This window comes from Oncorhynchus masou, chromosome 8 (genome assembly GCF_036934945.1).
Source record: "Oncorhynchus masou masou isolate Uvic2021 chromosome 8, UVic_Omas_1.1, whole genome shotgun sequence".
Classification (NCBI taxonomy): domain Eukaryota; kingdom Metazoa; phylum Chordata; class Actinopteri; order Salmoniformes; family Salmonidae; genus Oncorhynchus; species Oncorhynchus masou.
In genome coordinates, this window is record NC_088219.1 from 3,736,894 (window position 1) to 3,750,766 (window position 13,873).

A 13,873-nucleotide genomic window follows, 5' to 3' on the forward strand; every position below is an offset into this window, starting at 1 on the left:
GTAATCAGAATGGATCACTATTTAATTAAATATCTAGTAGTCAGAATGGATCGCTATTTAATTCATTATCTAGTAGTCAGAATGGATCACTATTTAATTAAATATATAGTAGTCAGAATGGATCACTATTGAATTAAATATCTAGTAGTCAGAATGGATCACTATTTAATTAAATATCTAGCCGTCAGAATGGATCACTATTTAATTAAATATATAGTAGTCAAAATGGATCACTATTTAATTAAATATCTAGTAGTCAAAATGGATCAGTATTTAATTAAATATATAGTAGTCAGAATGGATGGCTATTTAATTAAATATATAGTAGTCAAAATGGATCACTATTTAATTAAATATCTCGATTTGTAGCGAACTTTAAAATAATTCAACATGGAGATCAAACTTGATCATAGTAAACAAACTTCTGTCCGTCCCTCTCTTCCTCCCGGGGTCTAAAAACCGAATTGAGTCGTAATTTACATAGTCTTTCTAGGCCAGACCAGGGGTTTTGGACCAGGTGTTTTGGTACCTATAAGTTGCTACACCAGCAGAGCTTGTGACTTAACGATCCAGATCGGACACTGGAGGACTGGTATTTTACATTGTGTTTAGCACAGAGCCATGTTTATGCATTAAATCATGGACAGAGGTTTATTTAACATACCGTTGTTGTCTGTTGTCCAATAGGAACGTACCTCATCTGTTCTCTTCCTGTCTGTTGTCCAATAGGAATAGACCTCAGGTATTGTTTACCTGTCTGTTGTCCAATAGGAATATACCTCACGTATTGTTTTCCTGTCTGTTGTCCAATAGGAACGTACCTGACCAACGAGGCCAAAGGAGCGGACGACGCGCCTGACGCTGATACAGCTATCATCAACGCAGAGGGCAACACACATGCTGAGGAGAAGAAGGAGTACTTTATCTAGACTGTAGAGGGCGCTGATCTGCTGCCCGCTCTTTCTCTCTGTCTTTATGTCTCTATTCCTCTATCTCTCTCCCTCTCATTCTCTTTATCTCTTTCTTCATCCCTTTCTATACTTTATTTAGACTACAGAGGGAGATATGCTGCCCCCTCTTTCTCTCCCTTTTTCTCTCTCTCTTTCCATTTTCTCCTTCTGTCTCTCTCTCTCTCTCTACACTGCCCCTGCTGCGTCACTAAGGAAACCCCTTGGAAAAACTCCACCTTCTCCTTCTCCCCTCATCCCTTCTTCCCTGCTGGCCTTTCTGTTCTCTTTTTTTAGCATTTCATTCCGACCCTTCACTTCTTCTACACTTTTTTTTATATTTTTTTAACCGTCCTAATTCTGACGCCGGCCTCCGTTTTTAAAGGCAGCGCCCTCTACTGGCTGTCTGGAGATGTTGCCTTTTATTTAGTATTTTTTCTTTCTTTCAATTTTACATATTTTATGTGAAATAAACCCCTGAGAATCTGCATATCCACCGACACCGAGACCACTTCAGACTCCTTATTAAACGCCTCAACACCTCCTCACACACACCATTTTGCCACACACACACACCCATTCCCTGTGTGTAAACACACACCCTCACGTTTACACGGTGCCTCAATTCATTCACACTGTCAGCAACGCTGTTGTTTAACTGCTTTATGCCATTCATTTACATTGATGCTACAAATACTCTCTTTTTATTCCGCCTGTCTTATCACAGCTCCTAGGCTTGAACGTTGTTTAATTCAACATTTTACATTTTTTATTTGTTATTTAAATGAATATGTGTGCTGGTTACGCCTTATGTCTTTCAGACGAAATTATACTTTAGATTATCTGTCTCCTTCACTCTCCCCTTTCACTGTCCCCTTTCACTGGCTCCTTCACTGGCTCCTTCACTGTCCTCTTTCACTGGCTCCTTCTCTGTCTCCTTCACTGTCCCCTTTCACTGTCCCCTTTCACTGTTTCCTTCACTGGCTCCTTCACTGTCCTCTTTCACTGGCTCCTTCTCTGTTTCCTTCACTGTCCTCCTTCACTGTCCTCTTTCACTGGCTCCTTCACTGGCTCCTTTACTGTCCTCTTTCACTGGCTCCTTCTCTGTCTCCTTCACTGTCCTCTTTCACTGGCTCCTTCACTCGCTCCTTCACTGTTTCCTTCACTGTCTCCTTCACTGTCCTCCTTCACTCTCTCCTTCACTGTTTCCTTCACTGGCTCCTTCACTGTCCTCGTTCACTGGCACCTTCACTGTCTCCTTCACTGTCCTCTTTCACTGGCTCCTTCACTCGCTCCTTCACTGTTTCCTTCTCTGTTTCCTTCACTGTCCTCCTTCACTGTCCTCTTTCACTGGCTCTTTCACTCTCTCCTTCACTGTTTCCTTCTCTGTTTCCTTCACTGTCCTCCTTCACTGTCCTCTTTCACTGGCTCCTTCACTCTCTCCTTCACTGTTTTCCTTCACTGTCTCCTTCACTGTCCTCTTTCACTGGCTCCTTCACTGGCTCATTCACTGTTTCCTTCTCTGTCTCCTTCACTGTCCTCTTTCACTGTCCCCTTCACTGTCTCCGTCACTCCCTCCTTCACTGTCCCCTTCACTGTCTCCTTCACTGGCTCCTTCACTGGCCCCTTCACTGCTCCTTCACTGTCTCCTTCACTGTCCCCTTCACTCTCTCCTTCACTCTCTCCTTCACTGTCTCCTTCACTGGCTCCTTCACTGGCTCCTTCACTGTCTCCTTCACTGTCTCCTTCACTGTCCCCTTCACTGTCCCCTTCACTGTCTCCTTCACTGTCCCTTCACTGTCCCATTCACTGTCTCCTTCACTGGCCCCTTCACTGTTTCCTTCACTGGCTCCTTCACTGTCCTCTTTCACTGGCTCTTTCACTGGCTCCTTCACTCGCCCCTTCACTCTCTCCTTCACTGTCCTCTTTCACTGGCTCCTTCACTCTCTCCTTCACTGTCTGCTTCACTGTCTCCTTCATTGCCCCCTTCACTGTTCAATTACACTGTCCCCTTCACTACCCCTCTACTGTCTCCTTCACTACCCCTCTACTGTTCCCATCACTGTCCCCTTCACTGGCACCTTCACTGGCACCTTCACTAACCCTTCACTGGCTCCTTCAATGTGCCCTTCACTACCCCTCTACTGTACCTTACACTGTCCCCTTCACTAACCCTTTGCTGTCTCCTTTAATGCCCCCTTCACTAACCCTGCAATGTTCCCTTTACTGTCCCCTTCACTAACCCTTTGCTGTCTCCTTTAATGTCCCCTTCAATACCCCCTTCACTAACCCTTCACTGTCCCCTTCAATGTCCCCTTCACTAACCCTTCAATATTCCCTTCACTGACACCCTGAATAAAGCTGTACATGAGGAAAAGAATAGACTTGTAACAATAGCCCTTGCCTCCTGTATGACAGGACCGAGGGTTTTCTGGTATAATACAACCTGTATTCAAGAAACAAATGGCCCATTGTATGATAAGATAGGAGGTTTTGTGTGAACACTGTAGCCAGACATGTTGTGAGATATGGTATGTGTGTAATTTGTTCTTCGTTAGTCATTGGTTCATATCGGTGGTAGTCTTTAAGACAGACGAACCGATTGATCATTAACGACACTCATAATATAAATTCTGAACACCAAAAAGGTTACGAAAACGATGCTGGGTGAAGGTTTATATCAAATGAATTGAAACAACAATCAATCAATTAATGTCTTGCTTTTTATCATGCATAATCATTACGTTGATTACTTCAAACTGTCTGTGATACATGATGCGTCTGTCTGTATATTCCTGCTCAGAACCCTGCTGCGCTAACGCAACGTTCTCACAGTGTCACCTTGGCGACTTAGTATCTATCTATCTACAGCGCCATCGGCTGCCGAAGGGATGTAGAACGATGCTACATTTTGGGTAGTCAGTGCTTGACTTGGGCCAGAGTTGTCTACCGGCGCTCTAAATTGAGGGGGGGGGGGGACGACTGCGTACCGTTTCCTTTATAAAACAAAGTGTTCTATCACCGGCCCGGATTCGCACACAGAGGCAAAAAGAATAAAAGAAAGAAAGGCTGATCAATGTGGGAATGAAGGCGGGATCTGCATTGGATAGCAATAGGGAGTGTGCATTCAAAGGCTAATTCTGCTTTGTTCAAGATTATTTGACGGTAGTCTGCAAATCCGCTAATTCTACTGTGTTCAAGTTTATTTGACAGTAGTCCGTAAATCCGGTTTATGCGTGCCAGTTGACTGTTCAAGTTAGAAAATACGCCAGCCTGAAAGCGCAGGAAGTTGCTATTCCAAATTGATCTTAACAATAAAATCCTGGAAAAGTCATATTATTGCTTTTCCTTTTTAAATGTATTATGTATCACTAATGTATCACTTTAAAAAAAATCTACATATCAGCCCTGATCAGAATTAGGCCTTACCCTTCAGCATGGGTGTGCTGTGGATCATCTGTTAAATAAAGGTTCAATTCAAATATTTAAAAAAAAATCTGTGTGCCAGTGCAGTTGACTGAGGAGAGAGAGAGATATTTCAGCAGCAGGTAGAAATATAACATAAAATAACTAAATAGCCCATTCAAAACATAACTAGCCATTCTACTACAGGCTATCTCGCTAGTTAGCGGCGTTTTTTGTTCTTGTTGTTGTTGCTATAGACCTAAGCCTTAATGTTGTTGACTCCAAAGGTTCTGTTGAGAAATACATCTGACAGAAGGCCATGTCACTCTAACAAACGTCTAAGAATAGCCTCATTGAAAAATGGCTTCCATGCTTTGCATAGATCTGCCCTGAAACATGAATATTTTCGCCTTATAAGGTCATAGATAACCATGTCGTAGTTAGCTACCTTCCTTTGAGGTAACCAACTTCATCCATTTTATCCCTGATTCATTAAATGAGGAGATAATTATATAAAGACATAAAAGTATTTGGTTGTAATATTGTAACTTTTTATATTAGGTTGTGGCCAACCGTCGCCCATGAGAGCTACTGGGAGTGCAGGCTTTTATTCCAGCCCTGCTCTAATACTCCACACTGTAGCTTAAACATCAGCTGCTCAACATGACCTTGCTGTGGGCAGACTCGGATGTGTTTCAGGGCTGCCTGCATGCCCTGGGGCGGCAGGGTAGCCTAGTGGTTAGAGTGGAGAGGCGGCAGGGTAGCCTAGTGGCTAGAGTGGAGAGGCGGCAGTGGTTAGAGTGTTGGACTAATAACCAAAAGGTTGCAAGTTCAAATCCCGAGCTGACAAGATACAGGCAGTTAACCCACTGTTCCTAGGCCATCATTGAAAATAAGAATTTGTTCTTAACTGACTTGCCTAGTTAAATAAATAATAAAAATTAATGCCTAGTAGCTCTCCAGATGGAAGGTTGACGGCACGTGTTATTCTACTTTGTGGGGGGTTAAGTGCTTTGATCAAGGGCACAACGGCAGGAGATAATAGGCCAACATGGGATCAGAGACCAGTAGGCTTCTCTTATTCACACTTTTAGGCTATATAGAGACGCTACCCAAAAAGTTCAAGCGAAGTCATGAAAAATTCATAAAATTCCATCTGTCAAAATGTGCATGAATCTTTAACAGTGAATAACCAGAGGTCTCTGTAGCATCATTTCAGTTATAATTTTGGTAAAGATATTCTCATGGATGGACTTGGATGAAAAATACAGCTCCTGCACCTCTTCCATCCCAAGTCAAGCACTGTGGGTAGTAGAGTAGTGTTGTAGTAGGTCGTTCCGGAAACAATATGATGCAGAATGTTCCGTTGACCTGCCAGGTGGGGCAAGGTGACTCCCAGCTCCACTAAAAGAGATTCAAACCAGTTGGTTGTAATATCTCATCACCTCTTAAAGACCGTAGTCCAGAACTATAAATGTGTCCTTGACCCCGAGCGGCTAAATTGAACGTGTTGCAACGTATTGTGACGCTTTACGGCCGATTGTATGGATACTAGAAGTTTTTATTTGATTTCAAAATTTAAAAAATATATATTTTCTTCTTTAAAAAAAAAAAAAAGTATTTTATAGTTTGGGGCAAGACTTGGCCATGAATGGAGCATTGAGAACCCCAAAAACATTCAACAGAAAAGACAAACACAGAAGCACAACAACCATCCCCTCTTGAACATCAGTGTTACCTTGACAACTGCTAGTTACCCTCAGGAATGGTTCTGCTTAGAGTTGCAAAATTCTGAAATCTTTCCCAGAATTCCCCCCCCCCCCCCCCCGTTTTTTTTTTTCTTTCTTCTCCCCCCCCCCCCAAAGAAAAAATCCAGGTTGGAGGATTTTGCAACCCAAGTTAAAATAAGAGGAGAGAAATTGGCTTTCCCTTATTCAACCAATAATAATAATATAAAACAACCTACTGTACTCCACATCAGACCGTACTGTTTAATACATAAACAGTATACATTAGACAGTCTTTGTTTTGATGTTTTGTTGATATATGATTCTTAGCCCTCCCCTTGTGCATACGGCTGGCTGTATATTGCATCTGCTAAATGTGGTAACTAGTAAAAGATGTTGTTAGATTTTGGGATCCCTCATATCCTCAGATTTGTATATTAGCCAATTGATCTACTGAAGGAAAAAAAAATCGCTACACATTTTTCATTTTGCCATTGCTAATATCTTTTCAGCACAAGGCATGTATATACTGTGTAAGTGCAGAATTTTTGGTAATACACATTTTGACAAGTTCTCTTTTTTTTCTTTGACCATTTTCCAGATCTCATCTTTAATTTATTTGATTTCAAAATGAGGACAATGGTTTGTTGTAGTGTTGGTGGCATGCTATGCTGCAGATCTGAAAGGTGTTGTTGGAGAAAAGAGTGTCAGAGGTCAATAGGTAAAGTTAGGAAAACACACCACACATCGTTAGCTAGCTTTGTTAGCTAACTGTTTAGCTAGGTTCATTAGCTAGCTCCAACACCACACGTCGTTAGCTAGCTCGTTAGCTTGTTTTGTTAGCTAACTGTTTAGCTAGGTTCATTAGCTAGCTCCAACACCACACGTCGTTAGCTAGTTTTGTTAGCTAACTGTTTAGCTAGGTTCATTAGCTAGTTCCAACACCACACGTCGTTAGCTAGCTCGTTAGCTAGTTTTGTTAGCTAACTGTTCAGCTAGGTTCATTGGCTAGCTCCAACACCACACTTTGTTAGCTATCTTATTAGCTATCTTTGTTAGCTAGCTTCGATAACTAGCTCCAACAAAAATCGGGTTGATCTTTCACAGTCACTACTAGCGATTATATCATGTTGTCATTATCACTTCTGGTAATAATAAAGCATTTACACACGATATCCAGATTGACCGTTTTTTGAACAATATATCATTAGATTCATACTTTCAAGGTACAGAATCAATGGGGTTAAAGGTCACCCATTTCATAGTGATTTTTTTCCCAATAATGTTTTATATGACAATACACAATGTACATTATATGAAAAACCAATAGACGACGATGACACATTATAGGGTCAAACGTATCATTTTGTTTGGGGCAGCAGGGTAGCCTAGTGGTTAGAGCGTTGGACTAGTAACCGAAAGGTTGCAAGTTCAAACCCCCAAGCTGACAAGGTACAAATCTGTCGTTCTGCCCCTGAACAGGCAGTTAATCCACTGTTCCCAGGCCGTCATTGAAAATAAGAATTTGTTCTTAACTGACTTGCCTAATTAAATAAAATTAAAACCAAGCTGAAAGTCTTCATTTAGATGTAGAGACGCGTGTAGCGGAGACTGGATGTACACAGGTCACAATAGGAACATAGTAAGTTGTCAAATTTCCCCCCAAAAACTCCCAGGTTTTACTGAAATGCCGATTGTAAAGATTCCCAGAATCAGAACAAGCAGAAAATTCAGAATATTCCAACCAGGATTTATTGAAAACCTGGGATTTGTTTTTGAGTGTGTGGGGGGGGGAGCAATGACAAAATATCTGCAACCATTGCAACATACTGTACCGACAAATACAGGCCTTATATTAATAAATCACTCTTTATCGGCCTAAGTTAGGACTACCTAATGTTTGGGTTTTTTTTACATTTTATGTTACGGTGAAATCTGATGTTTAGGAAGTGGATTTCCTATAGTCATATTTTGCTGTCAATGTTTCTCACTCGGGGCATTAAAACACATTGAACATTGCTGAGGTGAAACATATGTTTTGTGCAGAAGGTGCTCAATCCGAAATTAACCGCTTGCAGCATTATTCTCATTATCTGTCTAGAGGAACTGCAACACTCTATGGCTATTTACACAGGCAGCCCATTACTGATCTTTTGCTCAATTATAAGGCAAATCATTAGGCTCTACCCATTAGGCTGGCTAGACAGACTCTGTACCCATTAGGCTGGCTAGACAGACTCTGTACCCATTAGGCTGGCTAGACAGACTGTACCCATTAGGCTGGCTAGACAGATTCTGTACCCATTAGGCTGGCTAGACAGACTGTACCCATTAGGCTGGCTAGACAGACTCTGTACCCATTAGGCTGGCTAGACAGACTGTACCCATTAGGCTGGCTAGACAGACTCTGTACCCATTAGGCTGGCTAGACAGACTCTGTACCCATTAGGCTGGCTAGACAGACTGTACCCATTAGGCTGGCTAGACAGACTCTGTACCCATTAGGCTGGCTAGACAGACTCTGTACCCATTAGGCTGGTTAGACAGACTCTGTACCCATTAGGCTGGCTAGACAGACTGTACCCATTAGGCTGGCTAGACAGACTGTACCCATTAGGCCGGTTAGACAGACTCTGTACCCATTAGGCTGGCTAGACAGACTGTACCCATTAGGCTGGCTAGACAGACTGTACCCATTAGGCTGGCTAGACAGACTGTACCCATTAGGCTGGCTAGACAGACTGTGTACCCATTAGGCTGGCTAGACAGACTGTGTACCCATTAGGCTGGCTAGACAGACTGTACCCATTAGGCCGGTTAGACAGACTCTGTACCCATTAGGCTGGCTAGACAGACTGTGTACCCATTAGGCTGGCTAGACAGACTGTGTACCCATTAGGCTGGCTAGACAGACTCTGTACCCATTAGGCTGGCTAGACAGACTGTACCCATTAGGCTGGCTAGACAGACTGTGTACCCATTAGGCTGGTTAGACAGACTCTGTACCCATTAGGCTGGCTAGACAGACTGTACCCATTAGGCTGGCTAGACAGACTCTGTACCCATTAGGCTGGCTAGACAGACTGTACCCATTAGGCTGGTTAATGATGATACGTTTACAGTCCATATCTTTCTTCTTTTGTCCGTTATCCTTAAATCATTGGTGATGATTAAACTTGTATGAGAATAAAGAAGCAGCTCTGAAATGCCTTTGTGTTAATATTATGGGACGTGTTACGCATATGAACTGATACCAGGCTGTATAATGACATCAGTCATGGAATGCAATATCCTTGTGTTACGCATATGAACTGATACCAGGCTGTATAATGACATCAGTCATGGAATGCAACATCCTTGTGTTACGCATATGAACTGATACCAGGCTGTATAATGGCATCAGTCATGGAATGCAACATCCTTGTGTTACGCATATGAACTGATACCAGGCTGTATAATGACATCAGTCATGGAATGCAACATCCTTGTGTTACGCATATGAACTGATACCAGGCTGTATAATGACATCAGTCATGGAATGCAACATCCTTGTTTTGGGTCAGTGTGGGTGTGTCAGGGTTTTGTCCCAGCACCAGTAGAAATACAGCCTGGATTCCAGATCTGTCTGTGCTGTGTTGCCGACAATTACCATAGATGTTTGCAAGACAACGATAACAGATCTGAGACCAGATCAACAGTAACAGGTCTGAGACCAGATCAACAGTAACAGATCAACAGTAACAGGTCTGAGACCAGATCAACAGTAACAGGTCAACAGTAACAGGTCAACAGTAACAGGTCTGAGACCAGATCAACAGTAACAGATCAACAGTAACAGGTCTGAGACCAGATCAACAGTAACAGATCAACAGTAACAGGTCTGAGACCAGGTCAACAGTAACAGGTCTGAGACCAGGTCAACAGTAACAGGTCTGAGACCAGATCAACAGTAACAGATCAACAGTAACAGGTCAACAGTAACAGGTCTGAGACCAGATCAACAGTAACAGATCAACAGTAACAGGTCTGAGACCAGGTCAACAGTAACAGGTCTGAGACCAGGTCAACAGTAACAGGTCTGAGACCAGATCAACAGTAACAGATCAACAGTAACAGGTCTGAGACCAGGTCAACAGTAACAGGTCTGAGACCAGGTCAACAGTAACAGGTCTGAGACCAGATCAACAGTAACAGTTCTGAGACCAGATCAACAGTAACAGATCAACAGTAACAGGTCTGAGACCAGATCAACAGTAACAGGTCTGAGACCAGGTCAACAGTAACAGGTCTGAGACCAGATCAACAGTAACAGGTCTGAGACCAGATCAACAGTAACAGGTCTGAGACCAGATCAACAGTAACAGGTCTGAGACCAGATCAACAGTAACAGATCAACAGTAACAGGTCTGAGACCAGGTCAACAGTAACAGGTCTGAGACCAGGTCAACAGTAACAGGTCTGAGACCAGGTCAACAGTAACAGGTCTGAGACCAGATCAACAGTAACAGATCTGAGACCAGATCAACAGTAACAGGTCTGAGACCAGATCAACAGTAACAGGTCTGAGACCAGATCAACAGTAACAGGTCAACAGTAACAGGTCTGAGACCAGATCAACAGTAACAGGTCTGAGACCAGATCAACAATAACAGATCTGAGATCAGATCAACAGTAACAGGTCTGAGACCAGATCAACAGTAACAGGTCTGAGACCAGATCAACAGTAACAGATCAACAGTAACAGGTCTGAGACCAGATCAACAGTAACAGGTCTGAGACCAGATCAACAGTAACAGATCAACAGTAACAGGTCAACAGTAACAGGTCTGAGACCAGATCAACAGTAACAGATCAACAGTAACAGGTCAACAGTAACAGGTCTGAGACCAGATCAACAGTAACAGGTCAACAGTAACAGATCTGAGACCAGATCAACAGTAACAGGTCTGAGACCAGGTCAACAGTAACAGATCAACAGTAACAGGTCTGAGACCAGATCAACAGTAACAGGTCAACAGTAACAGGTCTGAGACCAGATCAACAGTAACAGGTCAACAGTAACAGGTCTGAGACCAGATCAACAGTAACAGGTCTGAGACCAGATCAACAGTAACAGGTCAACAGTAACAGGTCTGAGACCAGATCAACAGTAACAGGTCTGAGACCAGATCAACAGTAACAGGTCTGAGACCAGATCAACAGTAACAGATCAACAGTAACAGGTCTGAGACCAGATCAACAGTAACAGGTCTGAGACCAGATCAACAGTAACAGATCTGAGACCAGATCAACAGTAACAGATCTGAGACCAGATCAACAGTAACAGATCTGATTAAACTAATGACACCAAACGTTTCGTCGGTTTCTAACAACCCATTTTCACTGAGTTTGGTGTATTCGTGCAGGGTTGGAACACAAGCCTGCATTGACTGAGACTGCATTCACACGCCGCATATGTTGGCTCAATCAGAAATTGCTTTTAGTCAACTGATAAGAGAATTGTGTTCTGCAGGTACATCACCCAATTTAATTATATTACTCTCAGTCTGCAAACCAGAATGTGTCAGATCCTGGTCGAATGAAACAGATGGAGGCCCGGCTAAATGGTCAAAAAGGTTTATTCACGGAAACGTTCTGAAGTCAAGAATACAAATCAATTCATTTTATACTGACTTCTCACGCCCACACATACACACAATCATACGCACACACATACACACATACACACAATCATACGCACACACATACACACATACACACAAACATACGCACGCACACACACACACACACACACACACACACACACACACACACATAAACATACGCACACACACACAAACACACACACATAAACATAGCACACACACACAAACACACACACACACATGAACATACGCACACACACACACACACACACACACACACACACACACACACACACACACACACACACACACACACACACACACACACACACACACACAAACAGACGCACAAACACATATACCCACACACACACATACCCACACACACATGCACACAAACATACGCACACACATGCACACACACATACACACACACACAGTACTGTGTTGTTAGCATTTAGCCTTGGGCCCTCCAACCCTGTTTCTGAAGAGATACTGTCCTGTAGAATCAGATTAGTTACAACTGGGTTTGGAGTTAAAACCTACAGGTAGGGTCTCTCTCCAGGAACAGGGTTGGAGTTAAAACCTACAGGTAGGGTCTCTCTCCAGGAACAGGGTTGGAGTTCAAATCTACAGGAGGGTCTCTCTCCAGGAACAGGGTTGGAGTTAAAACCTACAGGAGGGTCTCTCTCCAGGAACAGGGTTGGAGTTCAAATCTACAGGAGGGTCTCTCTCCAGGAACAGGGTTGGAGTTAAAACCTACAGGAGGGTCTCTCTCCAGGAACAGGGTTGGAGTTAAAACCTACAGGAGGGTCTCTCTCCAGGAACAGGGTTGGAGTTAAAACCTACAGGAGGGTCTCTCTCCAGGAACAGGGTTGGAGTTAAAACCTACAGGAGGGGTTCTCTCCATGAACAGGGTTGGCCTTAAAACCTACTGGAGGGGTTCTCTCCAGGAACAGGGTTGGAGAGAAAGACTGAGAGAGCTGGACCAAATATCAATGACATTTCAGTCAAATGTATTTATAGATCCCTTTCTACATCAGCTGATATCTCAAAGTGCTGTACAGAAACCCAGCCTAAAACCCCAAACAGCAAGCAATGCCGGTGTAGAAGCACGGTGGCTAGGAAAAACTCCCTAGAAAGGCCGGAACCTAGGAAGAAACCTAGAGAGGAACCAGGCTATGAGGGGTGGTCAGTCCTCTTCTGGCTGTGCCGGGTGGAGATTATAAACCTAGAGAGGAACCAGGCTATGAGGGGTGGTCAGTCCTCTTCTGGCTGTGCCGGGTGGAGATTATAAACCTAGAGAGGAACCAGGCTGAGAGGGGTGGCCAGTCCTCTTCTGGCTGTGCCGGGTGGAGATTATAAACCTAGAGAGGAACCAGGCTATGAGGAGTGGCCAGTCCTCTTCTGGCTGTGACAGGGTGGAGATTATAAACCTAGAGAGGAACCAGGCTATGAGGGGTGGCCAGTCCTCTTCTGGCTGTGCCGGGTGGAGATTATAAACCTAGAGTGGAACCAGGCTATGAGGGGTGGCCAGTCCTCTTCTGGCTGTGCCGGGTGGAGAATATAAAGACAGAGAGAGAGAGAGAGATAAGGAGACAGAGAGAGAAACAGAGAGAGAGAGAGAGAGAGAGAGAAGGAGAGAGAGAGAGAGAGAGAGAGAGAATAAGAGGGAACATACTTAAATTCACACAGGACACCAGATAAGACAGGAGAAATACTCCAGATATAACAAACTGACCCCAGCCCCCTGACACATAAGCTACTGCAGCATAAATACTGGAGGCTGAGACAGGAGGCGTCGGGGGACACTGTGGCCCTGTCCGACAATAACCCAACACAGGGCCAAACAGGAAGGATATAACCCCACCCACTTTGCCAAGGCACAGCCCCCACACCACTAGAGGGATATCTTCAACCACCAACTTACCATCCTTAGACAAGGTCGTGTATAGCCCACAAAGATCTCCGCCAAGGCACAACCCAAGGGGGGCGCTAACCCAGACAGGAAGATCACATCAGTGACTCAACACACTCCTAGGGACGGCATGGAAGAGCACCAGTAAGCCAGTGACTCAGCCCCTGTAATAGGGTTCGAGGCAGAGAATCCCAGTGGAAAGAGGGGAACCGGCCAGGCAGAGACAGCAAG

General features: G+C 43.8%; 1 protein-coding gene across 1 annotated transcript in view; it reads left to right on the forward strand.

Moving 5' to 3' along the window:
- The window catches only part of LOC135543703 (cell adhesion molecule 2-like), a 688,390-nt gene extending 686,941 nt beyond the window's left edge, over positions 1 to 1,449 (forward strand). Inside the window, exon 8 of the mRNA XM_064971070.1 lies at positions 814 to 1,449. Coding sequence (XP_064827142.1) covers positions 814 to 929 — 116 coding nt within the window. The 3' untranslated portion in view covers positions 930 to 1,449. The remainder of the gene's footprint in view (positions 1 to 813) is intronic.
- Positions 1,450 to 13,873: the final 12,424 nt, after the last annotated feature.